At 47.5% G+C, this 23,840-nt stretch overlaps 1 protein-coding gene across 1 annotated transcript; it reads left to right on the forward strand.

Annotated features, from left to right (window-relative positions):
• Positions 1 to 988: 988 nt before the first annotated feature.
• On the forward strand, positions 989 to 7,284 carry PRDM13 (PR/SET domain 13; the record flags this gene model as incomplete). Its single annotated transcript, XM_084512164.1, has 4 exons — positions 989 to 1,129; positions 2,632 to 2,763; positions 2,861 to 2,981; positions 5,786 to 7,284. The coding sequence occupies 4 exons, from the start codon at positions 989 to 991 to the stop codon at positions 7,282 to 7,284; spliced, it is 1,893 nt and encodes a 630-aa protein (XP_084368290.1).
• Between the last annotated feature and the right edge of the window lie 16,556 nt (positions 7,285 to 23,840).

Below are 23,840 nucleotides of genomic sequence, written 5' to 3' on the forward strand. Positions count from 1 at the left end.
CTGCTGGCCGTGTATCTGTCTCCTGGTGGCTGTTATGTCTCTATTTCCTCGCGGATCTGTTTCCTAACGGCACGACTTACACAGCTTCCCCGCAGCTCGCAGATGCGGCGGTGTGTGTTTTACTACGGCGGCTGATATTTTGCGCTGTTCGTCCTACTTCAGGATCAAAGCCTTTCTAAATAGATTACTGGCCTGAAACTAAGCCACTGAAATGGTAATATGGTCGATCCTAAAAAAAAAAAAAAAAAAAAAAAAAAGTGTAGGTATTTTCTGGTGTTTTCCCATCAAGTACCTGCCCAATTTCTGTATGGCACACGCCAGGAATCAATAGAAGTTAACAAGTCCTCAAAACATTCCCCATCTCTTTGTTTAATCTCCTTTACAATAAAGCCAAGGGAAGAGAATTAAAAATCTTTGAAGTATATTAAACCTCAAAAGGCTCAGCCAAGTAGACTTAAAATAGTCACTTATTTTCCAAAACTGGTTTGTCGAGGAACAATAAAAGGAAGCAAAATTTATGGAGAAATTATACAGTGGATTTGTCACTTAAAATATCGTAACTGTCTCGGGGACAATACCCCATGCTGAGGATTAATGGTCCCTCCAGACCTTTGATTCACCAGCGCCTTTTCTTTGCCCTTGACAAATTGGATTTTTAGGAATGGGAAGGTCGCCTGGCCCATTGTTTGCCGGCCATTCACAGCGCTTGATTATGCAGGAGGGTTAGGGAAAGGCTCCATGTGACCCTCTCGGATGGGACTCTGCAGCTGCTCGAGGAGCCCAACTCTCTCACCAAACTCTGCGCCCCAGAGCATCCCCCTGCCACGGGGTACCCCTCCTGCGCCCATTGAAAAGCCGCCGTGCGCGCCCGGCCGCGTCACTCTGCGGGCGGAGATACGCCTGTGCTCATCCTCCTCGCCGCCTGGCTCTGGCACTCCGGCCCCCATAAGTAGTTTGGGTTCCCGACCGCTCGCACCCAGAGGCAGCGATGCAAACGAGCAGGGCTCCGGCCATCAGCGTGAGCGCGGAGAGCTGCATCCCCGCCGGGCTGCGCCTGGGTCCCGTGCCGGGCATCTTCAAACTGGGCAAGTACCTGTCAGACCGCAGGGAGCCAGGACCCAAAAAAAAGGTATTTTCCTACGGTCTCCGCTGCAGCGCTGGACCTTGCTTTTCCGTTGACTCAGGGGAAGCCGCCTTGGGAGAAGAGGCTGCCTGTCCCCCTCCCTCTTCGATCCTCCCTTGCCAGAGTGAGCCAGGACGAGACAGGGGAGCCTTCCAAGAGTGGCCCGAGATTTCTCCTTGCCGCTTTGGCGAGCCACCAAAAGCCTCTCCCCTGCTCGCCCGTGCCGGGGCCCCGTTAGCCCGGCTGGCTCTCCCGGAGGAGCGCACCCCCATGCCTTGGACAGCGACCTGGGGGAACTCTCGGGGGCCGCCAGTGCCCGCTGCCCGGTGCCCGCTGCCCGGTGCCCCGTTCCCGGTGCCCGGTTCGCGGTGCCCGGTTCCTGGTTCCTGGTTCCCGGTGCCCGGTGCCTGGTGCCCGAGGGCGCTGCTCCCGCCGCCGCGCCCCTCGTAGCCCCCGGCCGCCCCCGTCCCGGGGGGCTCCTGTCTCCGGGGCACTGTCCCCATCCCTCCCCGCGGGGACAACCTGCCGGGGACGGCCCCCCCGCAGCCCCGCCAGCCGCACGGGCCAGGATTTGTCACGGTTCGCTCCCGGAACCTCGGCGGCAGCGGCTGTCGGGGCTGTCGCATCCCCTCCCCGGTTCGTGCCCGAGCGGCAGACGGACGGATTTATTTCCAGGCTGGGCTCTGTGCCCCCCTCCTGCGGGCACTGCTCCCCTATAACCCTCGAATCCGGGGCAGAAGGGGGTGACACCAGCCGCCCGCCCGGCTCCGGACTCGGGCCACGTCCGAAGGAGCGAGGAGGAGGCTTTGGAGGACGCTCGCCCCGTCCAGCAGGCGTCCAGGGGGCTGCGGGGGCCAGCGGCCAGCCGAGCCCCTCTTCCATCCCCCGGGCAGCCGCGGCTCGCACGTTCCGCTCGGATCTTTAATGCCCTTTAATTGTTTTTAAACGCTCTGCCAGCCCACTCAAATTTATTTCTCATCTGGCTCCCTCGGTTTCTCGCTTTAGACCGCTTTGTTCCAATGACTTTTATTGCACGGTCATTCAGCGAATGGGCACTTCATTTTCTCTTTGTATGGGTAAGCAGATTATGAAGTATGGGTCTGCAGGGACTTCGTAGCTAAGCAGGATCCTCTCCCCTCGCCCCTTTCCCCCTCCGGGCCCCGGCTCCCGACGAGCCGTGCATTTCGCAACCGACCCGGGGCCGCACAAGCCCTTCCAAAAATTCGGCTACCACCACCTTAGCGGGCACTTAACGCAGCGGCAAGGTGCTTTGGGCTGTTCCCCTGGTCTCCAGCAAGGCGCTGCCCACGGGTGGGCGAGCACGGGGGGGGGAGAAGCGGTGGAAAATCGGTGTCCCCCGACGGGGGCAGCCCCCGGGTGGAGGGGACAGGCCGGCCGGGCAGGAGGGCAGGAGCTCGGGCAGCTTTTATTTTTATTATTTTTTTTTTTTTTGCTTTCTTTTCTCCTCGCCTCGCGTGGAAATGACAGCGGTGCCGCCTGTCTTCCAGGTGCGGATGGTGAGAGGGGAGTTAGTGGATGAAGCCGGGAGCTCAGCTCTGGAGTGGATAGGGTTAATCCGGGCTGCCCGAAACGCCCAAGAGCAGACACTGGAGGCTATTTCGGATCTGCCAGGAGGACAGGTACCCCGCTCGCGGCTCCGGGCCGGCCTGGCACCTCTCTCTCCTCCCTGTGTCCCCTCTCAAGGCTCCTGAAGAAGTGTCCTTTCTCCCCCCTCAGATTTTCTACCGGGCTCTGCGCGATGTCCAGCCGGGAGAGGAGCTCACCGTCTGGTACTCCAACCCCCTGGCTCAGTGGTTCGACATCCCCGTCACGGCCACCCCGACACACGACGAGAAAGGTACCGCTGTCGCGACACTGGGTCCCCCCCATCCGCCGCGTTTTCAGCCCCGTGTGCCTGCCACCCGTTAAAACAAGGAGCCGCCTGGTTCCTTGTAAAGGGCGATCTTTGGACGTGGTAGCGTATGGAAGGGTCCCCGTCCCTTGAGCCGGTCTGGCATCGGCCCAATTTAATGATCTTTTGGTTGACAAACGGAATTTTATCAGACAACGCTAGCGGTGTTGTGCGAGACGGAGAATTGTTTTTGTGGGTTTTGAAAATTTCGCTTTGCCCTCGTGGGTTCCTCGGTCAGAGCTTCAGAAACGCATTCCCAGCTTATAACGTGGGCAGATCCACACAGGCAGGTGAAAACGGGTAATGGTCAGCTTGAGTCAATTGGGGTAAAAATAAAGTCGGCATCAAATTAAACTCAAATAAACACGCCCGAGGATATCGGGCTGGGAGGACATCCGTCTCGGCTCGCCTGTTTCGATCCGCGAGCTGCTTCCCAGCTGGAATGACACCCTCGCCTTTACGAGGTTAACCAAACGATAACGCGGCGACAGATGAAAAGGGGGGAAAGAAGACGAAAAACTTCGATGCTCGCCTGCTGGGCTTGCCCGGCGGTGGGCACCGGGGGCCTCCCCTGCTCATCCCCGAGCCGCGATGGGGCGAGGAGCCGGAGCCATCCCGTCGGAGCCGGCGAGGGGCTGAGCCCACCTCGCCCCCCGGCTGAGCTCTGCGGGGGTCATCGGGATCCGGCCCGGAGGGCACCTGAGGGTGAGCTGAAGCTCCGGGCAGGGACAGCTGGCTTCCCGTGGGACACCTGCGATGCGCAAGAGCCCACATCCCTCCTTGTGCTGGGGCCGGAGATGGAGAAGAAACTCGTGGCCACGGCTCTGCTCCCTCTGTCGAGAGCCCTGGGGCTGAGGAGGGTCGCAGCGGGGCTCGTGGGAACGAGGGCAGCGAAGCTCAGACTTGCCAGGGGCACCCTGCGGGAGGCATCGTCCTGCTGGCGGCCAGGCACCAATAAATTGCACACCGGCCCCGATCTGCGGCCACGCCGGCTCCAGAGCAAGCAGCACGGCTCGGAACAGGTGCATGAAAATGCCCAAACACACCTGGAAGGACGGCACGCTGGAAGAAACCGAGGGGAAGAAATTCCGATTATTATTTTTTTAAAACAACAAAATCAAAACCACTTGAAATCTTGAACAATCGTGTTAGAATTGATTTTAACACAACGACAAAGTTTTTTAAAATTATTTCTATTACTTTTTTTTTCCTTTTTTTTTTTTTTTAATTTTTCTTTTTTCTTTTTATTTTTTTTTTTTGTTTGCTTGCATTTTTCCTGCCCCGGGCCGGGGACAGCAGACGGACGCGCACAGCCAGGGGTCTCTCCGGGGCCGTCTCCCCGCTTCGCAGCGCCAAGGCAGCGGCATCGGTGTCGCGGCTCAGCCTCCAGCTGCAACTTTCTCCCCGCCCGGTCTGAGCCCACCTCAGCCCCCTGCTACCTGCAGGCTGCCTACGGCACAGAGCAGCGAGGAACAGCTGCGCCCGGCGGCGGGGACACTGGCGACAAAACGCCCGGTGTCAATCCGGGCTGTCCCCGCCTGTCCCCAGGACCCCCCGGTGGCCGTTCCCGAGCCTCGCTGCACCCCTCGGTGCTCGCCCAGGGACCCCATGAAGTTCTGGGTCCGGAGCTGTCCCTCGGTCTGGTTCGGCGTCTGTCCTCCCATCCGTCGGGTTGGTGCAGGGGCGAGCACCAGGTGGTGACATGCGAGGCGGGCAACAGATTTTAGGCACCGAGGTGGCGTTGGGAATGTGTGCTTGGGTGGTTTAGGGACTGGGATGAGGGAGGGAGAGGGACAGAGAGGGGAAAATAGATATAGAGGGGAATAGAGAAGTGGGAGAAGAAGAAAAGGGGAAAGAGAAAGGTGGGGAGAGAGAGATGGAAGGAAGGAAGGAAGGAAGGAAGGAAGGAAGGAAGGAAGGAAGGAAGGAAGGAAGGAAGGAAGGAAGGAAGGAAGGAAGGAAGGAAGGAAGGAAGGAAGGAAGGAAGGAAGGAAAGAAGGAAGGAAAAGAGAGAAAGAAAGGAAAAGAAAGGAAGGAAGGCAGGAAGGAAGGAAGGAAGAAAAAGAGAAATGAAAGAAAGAAGGAAAGAAACGGAAGAAAGAAGGAAAGAAAGTAAGAAAGAAAAAGAAATGTCAAAAAGAATGTCAGAAAGAAAGAAAGAAGGAAAGGAAAAAGGAAGAAAGAAACGACAGAAAGAAACGACCGAAGCTAGAAACGGCGGGAAGAAACGACAGCCGAGGGGCAGCGAGCGAGGCACCCGGCCCCGCAGCGAGCCCCCGGCCGCCCCCGGTGCCGCTCCCCGGGCAGCTCCGTGCCGGACGGGACCCGCGGCTCCCCGGCACCAGGCCCGGCCGCGGCCACCGAGCTCGGTTCCGCCTGGGAGAAGGCGCAGTGCGGAGGGCACAAAGGGCATTGTCCTCTGCAAGGGAACGATTACATATGGCCCATCCATATCGGATATTGTCTCGGCGCCTAATGAGGGGCTCACGATCATTACGTTGGCCTTTGTTCGGCGCAGCCGACTCCCTGACATACGCTACCTCTTGTGCAAACGCCAACAGATGGGCCCCCCGACAGACGACCCGCGGCAGCAGCTGCTCCCCCCGGGCCGGGGCCGGGGCCGGGGCCGGGGCCGGGGCCGGGGCCGGGGCCGGGGCCGGGGCCGTGCGGGGAGGGGGTTGCGGGGTTGCGGGGTGCGGGGTTGCTGGGTGCGGGGTGCCGCTGACGGTCCGCTCCGCTTGCCTCCGCAGGGGAGGAGCGGTACATCTGCTGGTACTGCTGGAGGACCTTCAAGTACCCCAACAGCCTCAAGGCCCACGTCCACTTCCACTGCGCGCTGAGCCACGGCCGCCCCTTCCTCCACCACGACCACGGCCGGCCCGCCGCCGCCTCCTTCGGCCTCTCCGCCAAGGCGGCCGCCGAGCTGCCGGCCGCGGCCCCCCGGGGCCCGGCTCCCCCCGGCTGCGGCCCGCGGGAGGCCCTCAAGCGGGAGGCCGCCGCCTCCCCGCCGCCTCCGGCCAAGCCGGGGCCGCCCCGTCGGGGGGCGGGCAAGGAGGAGCAGGAGCGCGCCCTGGACATGAGCCTGGGCGCCGCCCGCGGCCCGGGCCCGCTGCCGGGGCTGGGGGGGGGTCCGGGGCTGGCGCTGTGCCCTGGGGCCCGCTCGGCTTTCCGCCCCGCCGGGCCGCTGCGGGACGAGGCGCGGGGGGCCGCCGCCGCCGCCGCCGCCCTGGGCTTCTCCAAGCTGCTGGGGGGGCTGAAGGCGGGGCGCGCCGCCGTCGAGGCGCCGCCCAAGTGCGAGGCCGGGCCGCCCCCGGCCGCCTCGGTGGGGGCGGCCGTGGGGCTGCCGTGCGGCGGCGGGGGGCTGCGGGCCCTGCCGCTGCTGTCGCCGCTGGAGGAGGCGTCGGCTTTCCGGCAGGTGGAGCGGGGGCTGCCCGCCGCCGCGGCTCTGCCCCCCGGCCGCTACCCGGCGCTGCCCGGCGGAGCGCTGGAGCGCTTCGCCCTGCCGCCGCCCTTCGAGGGGCTGAAGGCGTACGCGGGCGAGTGCGGGCTGCCGGTGATGCCGCTGACCGTCTACAACGGGGAGCTGCTGTACGGAGCCGCCGCGCCCTACTACCCGCTCAAGCTGCACCTCGGCGGGCTGCTCAAGTACCCCGAGGCCGTGTCGTACTTCGGGGGGCCGGCGGCCGGGCTGCACGCCGCCGAGCTGGGCTCGCTGGCCGGCATCGACCGGGAGATCGCCATGCACACGCAGCAGCTCTCCGAGCTGGCGGCCGAGAAGGGGCGAGGGCGGCTGGAGGCGCTGCCGGGGGGCGCGGCGGGGGGCGCCGTCGGCAAGCCCAAAAGCGGGCACCTGTGCCTGTACTGCGGCAAGCTGTACTCCCGCAAGTACGGGCTCAAGATCCACATGCGGACTCACACGGGCTACAAGCCGCTCAAGTGCAAGGTGTGCCTGCGGCCCTTCGGGGACCCCAGCAACCTCAACAAGCACATCCGCCTGCACGCCGAGGGCAACACGCCCTACCGCTGCGAGTACTGCGGCAAGGTGCTGGTGCGGCGCCGCGACCTCGAGCGGCACGTCAAGTCCCGGCACCCGGGGCAGAGCCTCGGCAAGGCGGCCGAGGACAAGAGTGACTCTGGCTACGCGCACCCCGAGCCGGAGCAAAAGACTGACAACGACAGCGACGTCGACGTCTGCTTCACCGACGACCAGAGCGACCCCGAGAGCGGCGGCGGGCACCGGCAGCAGTGAGCCCCGCTGAACCCCGGCCCCCGCGGGGCCGTCCCGGGGGAGGGAGTCCCGGGGGTGGCGGGGGGAGACGGGCCCCGAGCCCCCCGGTGGCGGCGGGGCAGCGACGGGGAGCGCCCGACCCGTCCTGTCCCGTGCCGTCGGACGCCGCCCCGGGGCCGGGAGGGGGGCCCGGGCGGCGCCCCTCGTCTGCTCGTATGGCGTGTCGAGGAACCTGTGCCTTCTGGAAGCGACTCTTTGCTATGTGCTCTCCTCTCTCCTAGCGGCCCGAGCTGGGGGGCTCCGCGCCAGCCCCGGCTGAGACCACCTCTGGCATCCTACGCTTTGTTGGACACCCCAGAGGTGTTTTCTCGGGTCCTAATAAAGCGATGCCGACAGCTTTTCGGAAAAGAGGAGGAAAAAAAAAAAGCCCTGAGGAGGTTCGGATACGGTAACAACCAGGTGCACCATTTGATCGAGTTGCAATTATTTATAACAGATAATATTTGATCAACAAATGTAAAATAAATATTGAAAAGCATGAGTCTAAAAGCACGCACTATATCAATTTAAAGGAAACACACTCGCTGTTTGGTAGAATACAAATGTGGTGTATGTTTGTTTTCTAATGAATGATGTACAGTGGATACAGTATTTTGGTCTTGGTTCCAGTTTGTCATGCGATTTTTTTTAAAAAAAATAAAGTTACTGACAAACTACCGTTTGCCTGGTGGTTCGCTGGGTGCTGTCAGCAAGAGCTCGGTTTTCCACGTAGTGCTCAGATCCTGCTCTGTGCAGTGCCTTTGGATTACGCTTTAAAGAGCTGTTTTTAAAGCTGTATTTAATACTCCCTGAGTATTTTCTCTGTGTTTTCCTCCTCTCGCTCGGGAAAACAAACGAGCAAACAAAACCCAAGCCGTATGCCCACGACTTTTAGAAAAAAATAGTTTCCGAGCAGGGCCCGTGCAGCGTTGTGAGAGGCTGGGCTTTGCTTTATTTTTTCGTGTTCTGCAAACCTGCTCCTGCTGCAAGCGCTCCCTGTCAGGACCGATGTTAGTGCAACCGTCTGAGAGAAACACCACCCGTGCTTCCTTTGGAATGGAAATCCTAAAGTACTTTCAACTGAAAAAAAAAAAAACTCGGAAAAATAACCTCTTTCCCCTAGAAAGTCTCCCAGGCCCCCACGCAAAACAGTGAGGCGCTGCCGAGCGTGGCGGGGCAGCCACGCAGCTCTGCCACCCCAGTACGGCTGCCGCTTCCCGGGGGATTTTGACCTCGGGGGCGTCCCAGGAGATGGGAGAGCCCCATGAATTGTGATTTTGGGGAGCCCACGACCCCTGTCAGATGGTAAAATGAACCATTCCCATTGAGTTGGGGAGTCAGGGTTCCCAGGAACAGGTCCCCTTTCAGCCTGGGTTGAGGAGCTGCAAAGCAAAACACAGATTGCTTCCAGCATCCGAGAGAAACTGGGATGAGAACGGACCTGCCTTTTGCCCACTGAAAGCCAAACATGCCTGACACTAATAGGAAACGGAAATTCGAATGCCAGGCTTGGATTTCCTATAAAGGCTTGAATTAGATTACAAAACTGGAGGATTTAGGTGGTTTTTTTTTTTTTTTTTAATTATTATTTATTTATTTATTTATTTTATTTCCCTGAACTATTGTACTAAATACCCACCTACTCGAATCGCTTTTATCCCAGGACGCAGATTTGTGTTTCTGCCGTGAAAATAAACGGAGCAGACCTGTCCGGGGCCCCAGGAGGACGGCAGGATCTCGCCCCTACCTCCGGTGGATCCCACCCCCCCTTTATTTACTTGTTTATTTCAGTATTTAGCTGCCGGGGTCCCCAGAGAAGCTCGCCGTGCGGGTGCTGCCGGGGAGAGGTGCGTGACGTCACGTACCCTGTGACGTCATGGCCGTGGCGTCAGAGCCGAGCCGGGCTCCCAAATTCTTGCGGCTCCCCCGTGGGTGTCCACGGGCGGCAGCTCAGGAGAAGACCCCCGGGAGCCCGCAGAGGGGGAGGCTGCTGCGCGGCGGTTCCCCCGGACTCTGGTTGCCCCCCGGAGGGAAACGTGGGTCTGCGAGGAGGTGGGAAAATGTAGGCGGCCCAAAGAGGCTGCCTCGGCCAGGAAAAAAGAGCAACTGGCTTTGCTTCCCGGATTTGTAATTATTTGTTGCTACACTACACCTTCTGCGCCTTATAATGTGGAGAAAATAATTAACCACGTTTACAAAAAAAAATCATTCTAGCTGAGGAAAACATGCTGTTTTGATATATTTGATTTCTTCTTTGTAAAGAGGAAAGTACACCTGAAAAGAATGGCAGCAGGGTTGAAGAAGAATTGTCCTTTAAATGTCACTCCTTGACAGGTTTGTTTCCTCAAGGGCCACAGAAATTATATGCAGGGGTTCTATATTTTATTTTCTATGGGAGAACTCAAAGGTTATCTGAGTAAAATTGAACAAAGAATAATGAAAAGCTGCATTTTTCAAGTGAAGTATAGGACATTATGTGCTGGCTGGAAGTCAAGAGCAGTGTGGAATACCCTGGGATGGCTTTTGGACGTTGTTAGAAACCAGTCTAAATGTTCTGGAAATCTATCTTTCAGTTTCCAAATAATTCATTCTAAGCCTCAGGTATTCTTGCAGAAAAAAAATGATTTGATTAAACTTTTATTTTATTTTATTTTATATTTTATTTTATTTTATTTTATTATTTTATTTTATTTTATTTTATTTTATTTTATTTTATTTTATTTTATTTTATTTTATTTTATTTTATTTTATTTTATTATTTTTAACCGTTTTGGTGACTTTTTGACTTACCCTATATTAGTCTGTAAATGGAAACTGCAACAAGAAGTCCGGGTGCATCTGGAAGGAGGAGTTTGAGCAATGCCAAGAAGCAGACTGTAAGGTTCTTGGAAGTGATCTTAGTCTCCTTTCGATTTTGTTTTTGCTTGAAACTCTGCCATATATCTTATTAGTCAATACTGCAGTTACTTAATGACTGTCGTGTCCATAGCCTGAGGGTGCACATGGCTGAGATGTAGGGCTGGGTCTTACAGAGCAGAGATCCAGATCTCACTGCTCTAAACTTGCCAAATAGCAGCTTTAAACAACCTGTCAAGTACCCTGATTTTGTAAAGGTGCTGAATACTTGCTCTTCCCAGTGAAACTAACAGTGCTTATTTAAAATTTGTCAAGCTCTTTGACATATAGGTGAAAAATCATGAGAAAGGAAGTGGATGCAGCCTGATGGCATGCAAATGAGTAAGTTTTGGGCTGGTTGCTTGCAGTTCTCAGTGAACATTTGATTATTGCTGATCCAGAGAATGTCTTGATGTACTTAAAGGTATATATCTTCAAAGCTTTCTACACTAATCTCATAAATTCACACAGATGTGATCTGATCAGAAAACTCTGACCCTTACACTGAAGCAAGTATGAAAATGTGAGTGTTTTTAAGGGTCTCTTGCTAAGGACACAACTCTGATGTGAGAAAGAAATAATTTATTGGTTCAGAAAATGAATTCATTTGGGTATGTTAATGTTGAAAACATTTCTATGGAGCTGTTTTTCTATTTTCACTAGAAATTGTGTTCTTGGAAGTATGTTTTGAAATAGTGGCTTTATTCCTAAGCTTTTTTTTCCAACATGAAAAAGAAACCCCAAGCCTGCACCTGACAAAGTGAGCAGAAAGCCTTGGATTCAGAATTCCTATGTGACAGGGAGACGTGGGGAAGAAAGGAAGTCTGACTGTGCTTGTCTTTAGGTCAGGAAATGGTGAAAGTCAATGATTGTTTTTGATCTTTTTGTTTTCCTCAAAACTGTCTGAAAAGAGTGATTTTAAACTTGACTGAGAGCAGTTACTTCCCCGAATTATCACCTGAAGGAAAGAGCAACATGTCAAGGCCAGGTTCAAGCTCACTGGAGTTCATTGGACCATAGCAGATAAAATCTAGGAGCAACAAAATGCTTTCAGGTATATTCAAAGTCAATCCAATGAGGAATGATTCCCTACAGCATGTCGGATGTTATAAAGTTGTATTTTACAAGAAACAGGAGGTGGAAGATTCTTAACAACTGAAAAACACAGAAAAAAAAATGGGCTACTAGACCTGAGGTATATATTCAGTGTATATCCATCTATGTTTAGTGTTGAGATTATGAAATATGGAAAATTGAGCAAAGTTCACACATTTTTTTTTCCCCTGTGGACTTGTAGCTGTGCATTTTGTTTGTTTGTTTATTTTGTGTTTCACAATTTTTTCTCTGTTCAGGTTTTGAATGTGCTATTCCATTTTCATTGCAATGGAAAGGCTTGTATCTATATTCTTTCTTAGAAATTGTAGACTGCTTGCACCTGGGAAGAGTGATCTGCTACCAGGTGATCTGAAGTTTCACTTTGAAATGGAGAAAATCTGATTTGGAAAAGCAACATTAATAAACTAAGGTTTGGTGTGCTAAGGAACAGTTCACAATGGTTTTTTTTTTTTTTTACTGTTGCATGTGGAAAATACTAGGAAGAATGGGCAAAGGTAAAGCCTGGAAAAACATGCTGTTCTATTCTACACACTTCATGTTCCTTTGTGGTTAGTAAAACCTGCTGGGGATTTTAATGTTAGAGCGTATGTCTGGTGTTGGTAGCATGAACATTTTTAGCTCTATTCAGAAAACTGTACAAAAAACACACTTCAGCTCTCAGTCCTTTCTGTGCAGAAACTTCCACCTTTCCAATTTCCAGGGCTCTGAGCTATGCAGTAGCTCACCCACCCACAAAAAGGCAGACAGGGTGTTTTTGAGTTTATTTATTGAGTCAAAGAGGTTGGATACTTCAAGGTTCTCAGAGGTACTTCACCAAAGATCTTGCTAGCCACTGCACAGGGCTAAAGAATCCTTCTGAGAACATGCATTTACAGATAAGCAGCAACTTAAAATTGTGTCCAAATAGCTATGCAACTGATGGTTGGTATACAGTTTGTGCGTTTTGTCTGTAGAGAGAGCACTTCACTGTAGAAATAAGCAAACCAGACATTTTTGTTTGAAACAATGGACTCTGGAGACCATCTTCAGCCTCTGCTCTGAGTTCAGGCAGGATTCTGGGCAGGGCTTGCAGCACCCCATGGCCCAAGGTGAGAGTTGTCTTAGGGTCAAGGCCCCGATGGAAAACTACTTCAGCTTTGCACGGGCCAGAATTCATCGCATCAATACACTGAAATGTTACAGTTTATTATTCCTTCTTTCTTTTCTGTTTTTAAAGAAAAAAAATAATTTGAGATCCCTCTGCTTTTTGTTGGTGACAGCCAACTAGCTAAGAATAATGCCTGTTGGACAAAGCAGAACAAATTTACAATGTGCTCGTTTTAGAGGCTTAAGAAACTATAAACAAGTTTGTTATATTAGATGATTTCAGTGTTTCCATAACTGATTGTGTGCAAAAGCCAAGGGAGGCATCTTAGCTGTTGAAGAAATGAATGAGAGTTAAGTCCTTGAATGAGTAAATTTTAGTGTTAAGTGGGAAAACAATTGTGCTTAAGCTTAATTTGTCAAGGCAACTGGTATTAATTTTAGAATATGCCTCTGATGCTTTGTCATGATCATCCAAAAATGATAAAAGGAGATAGAGGCACTTAAAATTTCAGCAATTTTGTTCCTGTCTGGGGCAATTAAAGGGAAAGAAATGCATAACTTTTGTTCCAGAATTAAAGTTGTTTGAAACAATATCTTATACTTTTCTCATAACTAATGAAACAAATGTCCTGTTGTAAAGATATATATTTTTAAACAGTTGAAAAATAAAATTAAACAATTAAAACAATCAAACAATTTAAAAATAAATTTAACAGTTAAATCTCTGCACAATATGCTGAGAAATTATTTGTCTCAATTAGTAAATACAATGCTTATCTTAAGTTAGAGGAGTTTATCTGTAAAACATAACCCTTCTGTCTGGTTATATGTATCTCTTCCACAAAGATCTGATTCACCACACTTCCAACTAGACCTTCCTGCTTCTTGTTCTCAGCTTAGTGTTTTGCAAATAAATGAATTTTAATGGAGAACAGAAACTAGTAATAAATTGGAATCTGTGTTTAGAAGGCTTTCTTGAAATGATTCTTTGCAAATACTTGTTATATTTAAAGTCAAGCTACATATTTATAAAAGCAGAGGTACATTTCACCAATGATGTACTTACATTTACACCGATGACGTATTATGTAAGTAAAGGAACAGATCTTTTTTTTTTTGTATTTTGATTTTAACATGCCTTCCTCTTTTATGCAGCAGATGGTGCTAGATTGTGAATATGTGTCAATTTGATTTATTTATAGTCTAAAGAATGTACGGTGAAAGACATGGCATGTACAATGTTCAAATAGACTATATAGCAAAGTGATCTTTATAAACTCATTTGTTTTGGCACAGTCTTCTGTGGCATGCATGCCTTGCCTGATGTCTCCTCCGTACTGTTCCAGAACAGTCAGATTTGCCTCTGTCTGTAGTGGTTGTGAAAGATGTCAAAATTAACGAGGAACTGAGTGACACAATTATAGTCAGCTGTACAAGATATCTTTTATCTAAAGAATATGTGTAGTGGAGACAGAGGTAATAGTTTACACAATTTTCATTTACCATTTGTAGAAGAACCTCCGTCTAAAGCATACCTAAAGCATGGTGATTTTCCTGATCCAAGTCTCTGTACCAACACTGCTGGACATGGTTTTGGCAGGTAGAACCACCCTACTGATAGAACAGGCTTTCAGACTCCACCTGCCCTTCTGCCAGGTGGCAGGGCCCTTTGCAGAGTGGACTCTGGAGTGAATTTGCTGGTCATATGCTGTCTGTACGGTGCTGTTCCAGGAAAAGAAAGTATTTGGGCATCCACAGGAGCATGTGTGCATAGACCTGCAGTCAGACTTCCGCTCAGTAGATACTTTGGGCTCACCTAAAGTATCTGCTTGCAGCCTGGCACCTAAACTTGCTAGAGGTAAAAGAACTGCAGATGTGACCATACCTATATCAAAACATAGGTTGTCAAATGGCTTCTAATATTATCCTGACCTTGTGCTACCCTGGCCCCATCCACAACGAGACATTGTTGGAGTACAGTCAGCTCCAGTTACATCATCTGTATCTCAACGTAACCGAGTTTGCTGGATGAAGCACTACTCAAGGAGCTCGGTGTCTGGCTCTTGAGGAATTACAATAGACATTTGTTGTGTTACTTTTCTGGGCTTTTTTGAAAATTCCAGATGCAATAGATTGCAAAATAGGCTGATTTGTCACTTGATTGTAAGAGTCTTTCTTAGAGTCTGTTAACTTAGATCTCGGAAAGGCACTTCAGCTTTTAGGAAGGCATAGATCAAGAAAGATGCAAAGTTACAGCTCATTCACCTTATCCAAGACCTAGAGAATGAAGGAGGCAGTGTCACTTCAGCCTTTCAAGAGGCTCCTTCTGGAATGGAAAAATATCCTTTTGGGGTCCTTAGCTGCCAGTTAGATATTCAACAGAGACATAAGCCCACTCAAATACTGAGGGGAGGTAGGATACATTTGCAAATACATTTTCAACTTTCACCCCAGCAGGAAGGTCCTGTGATCAATGGTCAGTGCATTGGTAAGTGCATATGTGGGGGAGAACGTGTTGGCTCCCCAGTACAAGAGGACCATAGAACTACCAGAGCAAGTCCAGAGGAGGGCTACGAAGATGATAAGTACCTGTTGTATGAGGACAGGCTAAGAGAGCTGGGCCTGTTTAGCCTGGAAAAGAGAATACTGAGGGAAGACCTCATCAATGTGTAAAAATATCTGAGGGGAGGGTGTCGAGAGGATGGAACCAGACTCTTCAGTTGTGCCCAGCAACAGGACTAGAGGCAATGGACACAAACTGAAGCACAGGAGGTTCCAGCTATATAGGAGAGGGCACTTTATTGTGAGGGTGACAGAGCACTGGGACAGGTTGCCCAGGGAGACTGTGGAGTCTCCTCTGGAGATATTCAAAACCCACCTGGATGCCATCCTGTGCAATATGCTCTAGGTGATCCTGTTCAGCAGGGCGGTTGGACTAGATGATCCTCAGAGGTTCCTGCCAACCTTGGCCATTCTGTGACTCCGTGAAAAGGAACTGAATTAGCGGGTTAGTAAAGCAGAGACTAAAGGGATTTTAGAAAGAGTGACTGTGCCAGATTTCTTTAATCTTAGCAAAGAAGTGGTTTCTAAAGCAACCACAGAAAGTTCAATCACTGAAGCACAGTTCATATCAGTATATCCAGGTGTTACTGAAATTCCTCAGAAGTTAGGTCTCAATCACCATACTGGCATAGTTATTTAGTGACTCTGCAGATGGGGAAAACAATATGAGAACAGTCCTGAGGCTTAGGTCACCTGAGTCATCCTCTCAGAAAGACAATTAACGTGTTACCCAAATTCATATCTTGTTAAGGCTTTTAAATATCACCCCCCAGATGTGAATGTTTATGGAGAAATCTCTCATATTTTAGTTTTCCTCCTTGTTCTTTCCTTCAAGGTCTTGTGTAAATGAGCTCCCATCTGTCTTTCTTTTTCCTTGTTCTAGTCCACTTTCCTGCTCAAGCTGCCCCCTTTTCATACTCCCCACCTCTGATTTAATTTCTGGCCTTTTCTTTTTTTTTTTTTTTAATTTTACAAGTGGCTAGTTAAAAAGCCTTTTTGGACCACACATATCTCATTTTCCTTACTGGAAAAGATCAAAGTGTAGGAAGAAAGAAATCATACAAGAATAATGTGTTTGTTCTGTGTATTGTCTGTGAATCTTACCTGAATACAGAGAATGAACTGTGTGCCAGTAACAATTCTATCTAGTAAAATAAAAAGCACACTCGTGTTGGACCATATGGACTTATATTGTTAATAATGGAAATGCATCTTACCCCCTGCTAGGCCAAATCCCTGTTAAGGGCTAGGCCATTGAGAAGAAGGAAAGTGTCACAGAAACTGAATCAAGGAAAACAAAACGAATGTTATGAGAAAAAAACTTGAGCAGATATGATGCTGGGTTAAAGCTAGTTGGTGGAGAAGTTACAGAGGAGTTAGAGCACCTTTTGATTAGACCCTGGATGGCTAAATAAATACGAAATATTTCTCAAATTTTGGATAGGAATCACTAACTTACTTCAGAGCTCTTTAGTAGAGTTAGCCTTTTGAACTCTCAACTTGATTTAGGTCTTTAGTTGTGTTTATATTGAGTTTTAGCTCTTTAGAGCTAAAATTGAGTTATCTCTTTAACAGAGTTAGCTCCTTTGAAGAAGTCAAGCCATGTTGTAGTCTGCACTTGTTTGGACTCAAGTTCTAAGTCCTGAGGAACAGGATATATTACTTTGGTCCACTGCATGGGGACCAAATACACAGATAGACCTTCTTATCGAGTCAAATAACACTTTTGTGTATTTCCAAATTATTTCAAAACCATCTTTTTCATGCCAGATGATCTCTTTCTACATTTTCTACTGAAAAAACATTTCAGAATGTCTCGTTTTATCAACATCAAGCATTTTGCCTTGACCTTGGATAGGGCAGAGTAGAAACCTGTAATGGACTCTCCAGCTTTTTGAAACAGTTTTAACACAGTTCCCACAAAATCATATACACATGAAAACTTTCACTTCTTTTGTCATAGTTCTGTGTGTCTCAGATGAATTCAAAATTAGCCTACTCAGGAATGTGTTTTAATGTGTCAGACAGTAAATATGGACAGTAATGAACATATTTATACTTGAAAGCTTTGTCTTCAGTTCTGCCCTTCTGCAGCTCCAAACTTTGCTTTATGGCCATTCCCCCCCCTCCCATTAATAGATGCTCATTTTGCTTTGTAGGTTTTGTTGTACAAAACAGCCCAAAGATCTCAGGAAAAGCTTAAATATTTATTTTATTTTATTTTATTTTATTTTATTTTATTTTATTTTATTTTATTTTATTTTATTTTATTTGAGGGTAGGTTGACTGAGTTTTTTCTGAGATGGTATTTTTCCTTTCTGCCTATGAAATTAGTCTTCAGTTCTAATGGGTCAGGAGGAGAGGACTGGGCTTTTCTATTTCCTCTGAGAGACATATCTGGACATTGCTGTCTTCCTCTGAGTCTCTTGTTCCCAGCTTAGTGCATTAAACTTGTAAGTGACCAACTTCAGCGAGTTTGAAAGTGAGAGGCATCCCTCTCTATGAAATGAATTAGGTAATCATGGGGTATTAAAAGGGTGTTAAGGGGACCTGTTTTTTTTCCCATGTTCTCTCTGGGGATGAATTATGGGATGAGATGCAGCAGAGGTTTATGGCAAAAATAAAACATGTCTTACTTGTTGACATGTGTCTTGTCTCTTGAAACAATGCCTCTGGGAAGGACCTTACCTTCAGGATTCAACCGAACATGCACTAATCAGAGAAGGCCCCTGATTCCCCACCAGCCTTGGCCATGTCCTTGAGTAACAGTGAGTGCTACTGATGCTGAGCCAGGCTTGTGGGCTCCCTCTGAGGAGAGAGAGCCCAGGCCTGAGGACACTTGCTAGGGAGATGACAAAGGAACAACATGAGATGTGACAGTGTGCCGCAGGAAAAGTCCCTGGTGACTGGAGAAAGGGAAACATCACTCCCATATGTAAAAAGGGTAAAAAGGAGGATCCAGGGAACTACAGACAGGTGAGCCTCACCTCTGTGCCTGAAAAGGTCATGGAACAGATCCTCCTGGAGGCAATGTTAAGGCATATGCAGGATAAGGAGGTGATTCGAGACAGCCAGCATGGCTTCATCATGGGCAAATTGTGCCCGACCAATCTGGTGTCCTTCTGTGATGGACTGACTGCATCAGTCAACAAGGGAAGACCAACTGGTGTCATCTACCTGGACTGCTCTAATGCCTTTGACATGGTCCCACTGACATCCTGATCTTCAATTTGGATTGGAGAGAGATGGATTTGAAGGTTGGACTATTTGGTGGATAAGGAATTGGCAATACGGCCACAGCGAGGGAGTTGCAGTCAAAGGCTCCAAGTGCAGGTGGAGGCTGATGATGAGTGGTGTCCCTCAGGGGTCTGTCCCTCAGTCTTGGGACTGCTGTTGTTTAATATCTTTGTGAATGACATAAACAGTGGGACTGAGTGCACCCACACCAGGTTTGCAGATGACACCAAGCTGAATGGTGCAGCCATCAATACAATAGGAGGAACCTATTCTATTGTGAACCTAATGAGATTCAACAAGTCCAAGTGCAAGGTGCTGCACCTGGGTTGGGGCAATCCCAGACATGAGTACAGACTGGGAGAAAAACTCATTGAGACCAGCCCTGCGGAGAAGGATTTCAGGGTTCTGGTGGACAAAAAGGGGGGATGAAAGCAGAATTTGCAAATGACGCAAGACTGTGAGGAATGATTGTACAGATGGTTGTATTGCAGTTTAGAGGGACCTTGACAGGGTGGAGAAATGGACTAAGAATCTCATAAAGTCAATGAAATGAAATGCCAAGTCCTGCCCCTGAGGAAGAATAACTCCATGTGCCAGCACATGCTGTGGGGCATCTAGCTGGAAAGCAGTATTTCAGAAAATGACTTGGGAGTCCTGGTGGGCAACATGTTGAATGCCATCCAGCAATGTGCCCTCACAGCAAAATGGCCAACAGCCTCTTGGGCTGAATTAAGCAGAGCATCATCAGCAGAGAGGTAACCCTTCCCCTCTACCCAGCCCTGGAAAGACACATCTGGAGTACTGAGTCCAGGTCTGGGCATCCCAGTCAACAAGAGAGGGCTGTGCTGCAGTGAGTCCAGCAAAGGTCTACAAAGATGATTAAGGGGCTGGACCATCTGACTTACGAGGAGAGTCTGAGAGGGCTGGGGATGTTGAGCCTGGAGAAACTCCAGTGAAACCTTATAGTGGCCTTTCAGTACCTAAAGGGCGCCTGCAGGAAAGGTGGGGAAGGACTCTTTATCCGGAAGTGTAATGATGGGACAAGGGGTAACAGCTTTGAAATTAAAGAGGGGAGATTTAGATTAGATATAAGGAAAAAAATCTTTACTCTGAGGTCAGTGAGGCCCTGTCACAGGTTGCCCAGAGAAGCTGTGGATGCTCCATCCCTGGAGGTGTTCAAGGTCAGGCTGGATGGTGCTTTGGGCAACCTGATCTGGTGGGAGGTGTCTGACCCTGGCAGGGGGTTGGAACTAGATGGTCTTTAGTGTCTCTTCCAACCTAACTCTGTGATTCTGTAAAATTAAAACAGTGGAAATTTCATCTAAACTATATATATATATATAATATATATAATATATATTATTATATATTAAATATATATATATATATATTTTTTTTTTTTTCTTGTCAAGATGGCCAAACACTGTAACAGGTTGCCCAGAGAGGGGTTATGGTATCTCCATGCCCAGAGAGGGGTTATGGTATCTCCATCCTCACAGATATTCAAAAACCATTTAGAAACAGTCCTGGACAATTTGCTATACCTGACCCTTCTGTGATCAGGGGCTTGGAGCATGTGAACTCCATAGTTTACATGTTCTTTAGGACCTTAACTAGAGCCTCTGTTAGGGGCTTTGATAGGCAGGTACTTTCAGGTGAGATCATATAGTGATTGCTTTCTTCTCTCAACTCGGTGATGATGACATAATATCAAACCCTTTTTCTGGCTTTTGTACATTCATTTTCATCCTCTGCTTCTCCACTGTGAAGTATATGGTACAGAAAACTTTATCTGGTCTTATCTTCTCCTACTGGATTAAGGAAGTGGTCATGCAAAAAGTGCACTCATCACTCAATACTCACTAGAAAATTTATGAATTGACTGACATTTTCTGGAAAAGAACAGTAGTGACAGGAGGAATCTGTTCCTGTTCTTTTAGGAATTTTTATGGTTCTTCTACCTCTTATTTTAGGTTTCCTGCAAGAGGTCAGTAGTCAGGAGATGTTTTCTGCACCAATGAGTAACTGAGAAAAATGGAGAGCTTGAAATAATGTGTCAGAGATAATAAGGATAATTTATTTCTTGATGGTAGAAAGATAGAAATTGATCCTTTTTCAACACTGAAAAAAGTTCAGTTCCCAGTTTTCAAGAAAAGATTCTTTTCTTGCCACTTGTTCATTCTGAACAACCAGCTCTAATAAAGAACTTTCAGTATTTGCATCTTTATGATTATTTCAGAAACACTTGCTCATTTGTTCTTAATAACATTACTGAAAAATACCAGTAATTATATAATGGCTGTAGAAATCACATTTTAGGTAAATGAAGAGAGAAATGATTTTTTTTTTTTTTTTTTTTTTTTTTTTTTTTATTATAACTCTCCAATTTATATGTAATTACCAGCTATAAAAGAACCTTCCTGGTATGCATAATGACCACCTTTTGTCCTTGCATGAAAAGTCGAGGTGTTTTCATTCAAGGTTTTGTTCTCTTCAGCTTATTCCTGGCTGGTTGGGGAGACAGAGGCAGCTGTTTTTATGACAAGTCATACAGCTCTTCCCCAGACTATTGAAAGTGTTGGTTTGAAAACCAGCTGGGTGTATTCTTATTCTGTCAAGCCCAGGCCATAGAAATAAGAATTCTGGGCAAGCTAGTTGAAAAGTGCTATTGTTAAAAAAGAGCAATTCCTGATGTTGTTTTTTAATGTTAATAGAAACTAGCAATTATTAATTACCTGTAACTGCTATGATTTAAGAGTAATACAATAGAGAGCATGCAGAAGACATAAAGCAACACACGTTGTTTTTCCGTCTACTTTGGACTCTGTTGGAGATTTGATGCTCAATGGTCTTTTCGAATAAGCATATAAAATATTCTAAAAGAAAATATGCAGGTCAAATCTTGCAGTCCCAGTTACAATTATTGACTATAAGCTTTCTGTAACAGGAAGATTTATAATCAAAAAGAAATATACTTTATATATATGTCATATCTATGTTTTTATACACATGAAATATGTTTTCTTTTTCTTTTCTTTTCTTTTTATTTGGACAGAAGAAAAAGATTATGGGAATGTAAAACCATAGCCACCTTTCTGATAGAAGTGTGTCAGTTTTCAGTGGAGAATGATACTTTTGGACTTTGTATTTAGTTCAGACTAGGGGAGTATTGCTAGAGGTGGAAAAACTAGAAAAGATGTGGTTGCTGTAAATGATACAGCCATGGACTGCACCAAGACTGTAATTACTGGGGAAGAAGGAACAAACTTGATGTAAATCTTGTGGAGAGCTGGTGCAGCTTGGTAGCTTGGTACACAGTCCCAGCTTGGAGGATTCTCAGTTGACTGAACTTGAGTGACAGGCAGGAGAGCTACTGAATATCAGTCTTCATAGCCTACATTAATTTTATATGCTTCATCCATGTCATGTGAGAATGCCAAGCATTCTCTCTCTTAACACTTTTGAGATGGCATGATATTATAGGTACAGCAAAAGGTACAAAAAAGACGCCTGTGTCTGTCAGCATGTCATGAACCTAACAGCAACTGAAGTGAAGTGTCCACAGAATTTAGTGCACATAGAATTGGAAGAAACATCACTGCCAAGAATGCCTCATATTCTTCTTAAGAAAAAAAGGAACTGAAGAGACAATTTTCAAATCTGAATGTCTCCACAGGTCTGATTCTGTTTTGGCACAAATATTCCTAAGAAGGTGGCCAATAGGAAAAAAAGGTCTTTCTACGATGTTATTTCTTCCAACTTGTAAATAACCGATGCTTTGAATTAAGAACATGAGTGAGCAAATAATTTTGAAGCCTGATTTGGTTCTTCTGTTCTTATGAAAATTTCACTAAATTTATGCTCTGAAAATTGCCCTTTGAAATGCGTAATCTTTGTTATGTGTAGTGTGATTTTTCAAGCAGTAAGCAGTGTGCACAGCATTTCATCAGCACAGATTGATGTTAGGCCAGAGAAGAGAAAGGAATAGATGAAAGAAAGTTGAGTTTCAGTTGCCCAAGAAGCAATAAATTCAGAATGTTTTAACACTTGAGCATTTGATTCTGGTCCTGAACTATCTTCATTCGGGTATGAACTTAGAGGTTTTGAAGTTCTGTTTGTTCAAGGGGTCTTTCAAAAATGCTAAAGCCAGTCCTGGATCTGAAATGCTATGGTTTGAAAGGTGGAACAAACTCTTTTGTGAGCAGCACAACAGGTAAGAATATGTTTGTCCATGGATTTGTATGTTCTTTCTTTCTCTGAGTATCCACAAGCTCTCAATTCCCCTGCAATATTTGTAAGCTCACTCATTCCTAAACTTCTCATCTTACTGATGCCTTCTTTGTCCCCCTCATCATGTCCCTTCTCACTGACTCCTCTTCCCCAGCAGAGGCACGCTTCCCATGCACAAGTGTCTGTGCCAGGGGAGCCCAGCTGCACCCTGGTCTCCCCATCTTTCCTGAACCTCTTCTGATGGTGGTGAGAGACACAAGTCCACACCCACCTACTTGGAAGTGAGTTCAGTAAGGAAACATGACAAGTTAAAGCAGTGGTCTGATATATACTGGGCAAAGGCATTTTATGTGGGATCAGACTTATAAGATAAGGAAAGTTAAGGAAACACATCAGCTGATGGTGCTGGGTTGCTACTGATGAAATTGCCTCTCAGTCTTTTTCACCCACTTTGGACAAGACTGATTCCAGCTCCGGAAGAACAGTGCTTATCCTGCAGAAACATGCATCGATTTCTGCAAATTTTTTGTAGCACTAGGAAAACATATAGTGTATTACAATATGTGGAACAAGCTTTTCAATGCATCCTGTGATCATGCTTTGCTATGAGTGCACAAAGAAATTAGGAGAAATGACTTAAGCAAAAATGGGCGCAGGAAAATCTACCTGAAAAAAATCAGATTCTTCTATTCCATGACACCTTTGTGTCATCTCTATCAAACACTTTATCTATATGGCGACTCCTTAAGCTTTAATTCTTTAAAAAATAGAGTTTTGTCTTTGTTGTTTTATTTTAACCTCTCTCCAGTCTCTTGCAGAAAAAAGATAACCTTAAAGGACTTTTGGCCATTTTGTTAATAAGCATACAGGTGTATATTTTTTGTGAAGGACTTTAATGAGGAAAAATTTTAAAAAAATAAAAAATCCATATCATTCTTGTCTTTTCAGTACTAGGAGTTCTTTCTCTTGGACTACAGAACTTCATATTCTTATTTCAAAGTTTTAATGTTTCAGAAAATATGCTGAAAAAATGATTGTGAGCGAAGAAGTGATATGCATACTCTCTGGGATGCAATGAAAGAGTGGATCACAGTTTGGCTTTTTGTAGCTTTGAGGAGGCCAAAACCCCACCAGGTTACCAATGGATGCACTACATTGTTGTGATGGGTGTTTCACATGACAGGCTCTCCATAGTGCTTTTTCTGTCCTTGTCACTGCCAGCTCCATCTTGCTGCCTTTTTTATCCTTTGTGTGGTGGTAAAATTATTAACATTTAAGATTTGAGAGGTGTGGCTGAGTTTACCTTAACTAAGAGAACATTCCATTCAACTTGAAGCTAGCAGTCTGTGATTGTCTCCACCTCCCCCCTTCTGAGCCACAACAATACTGGGTGTCCCACTCTTATAGGTGCC

This window comes from Aythya ferina, assembly GCF_964211825.1.
Source record: "Aythya ferina genome assembly, chromosome: 3".
In the NCBI taxonomy this organism is placed as follows: Eukaryota; Metazoa; Chordata; class Aves; order Anseriformes; family Anatidae; genus Aythya; species Aythya ferina.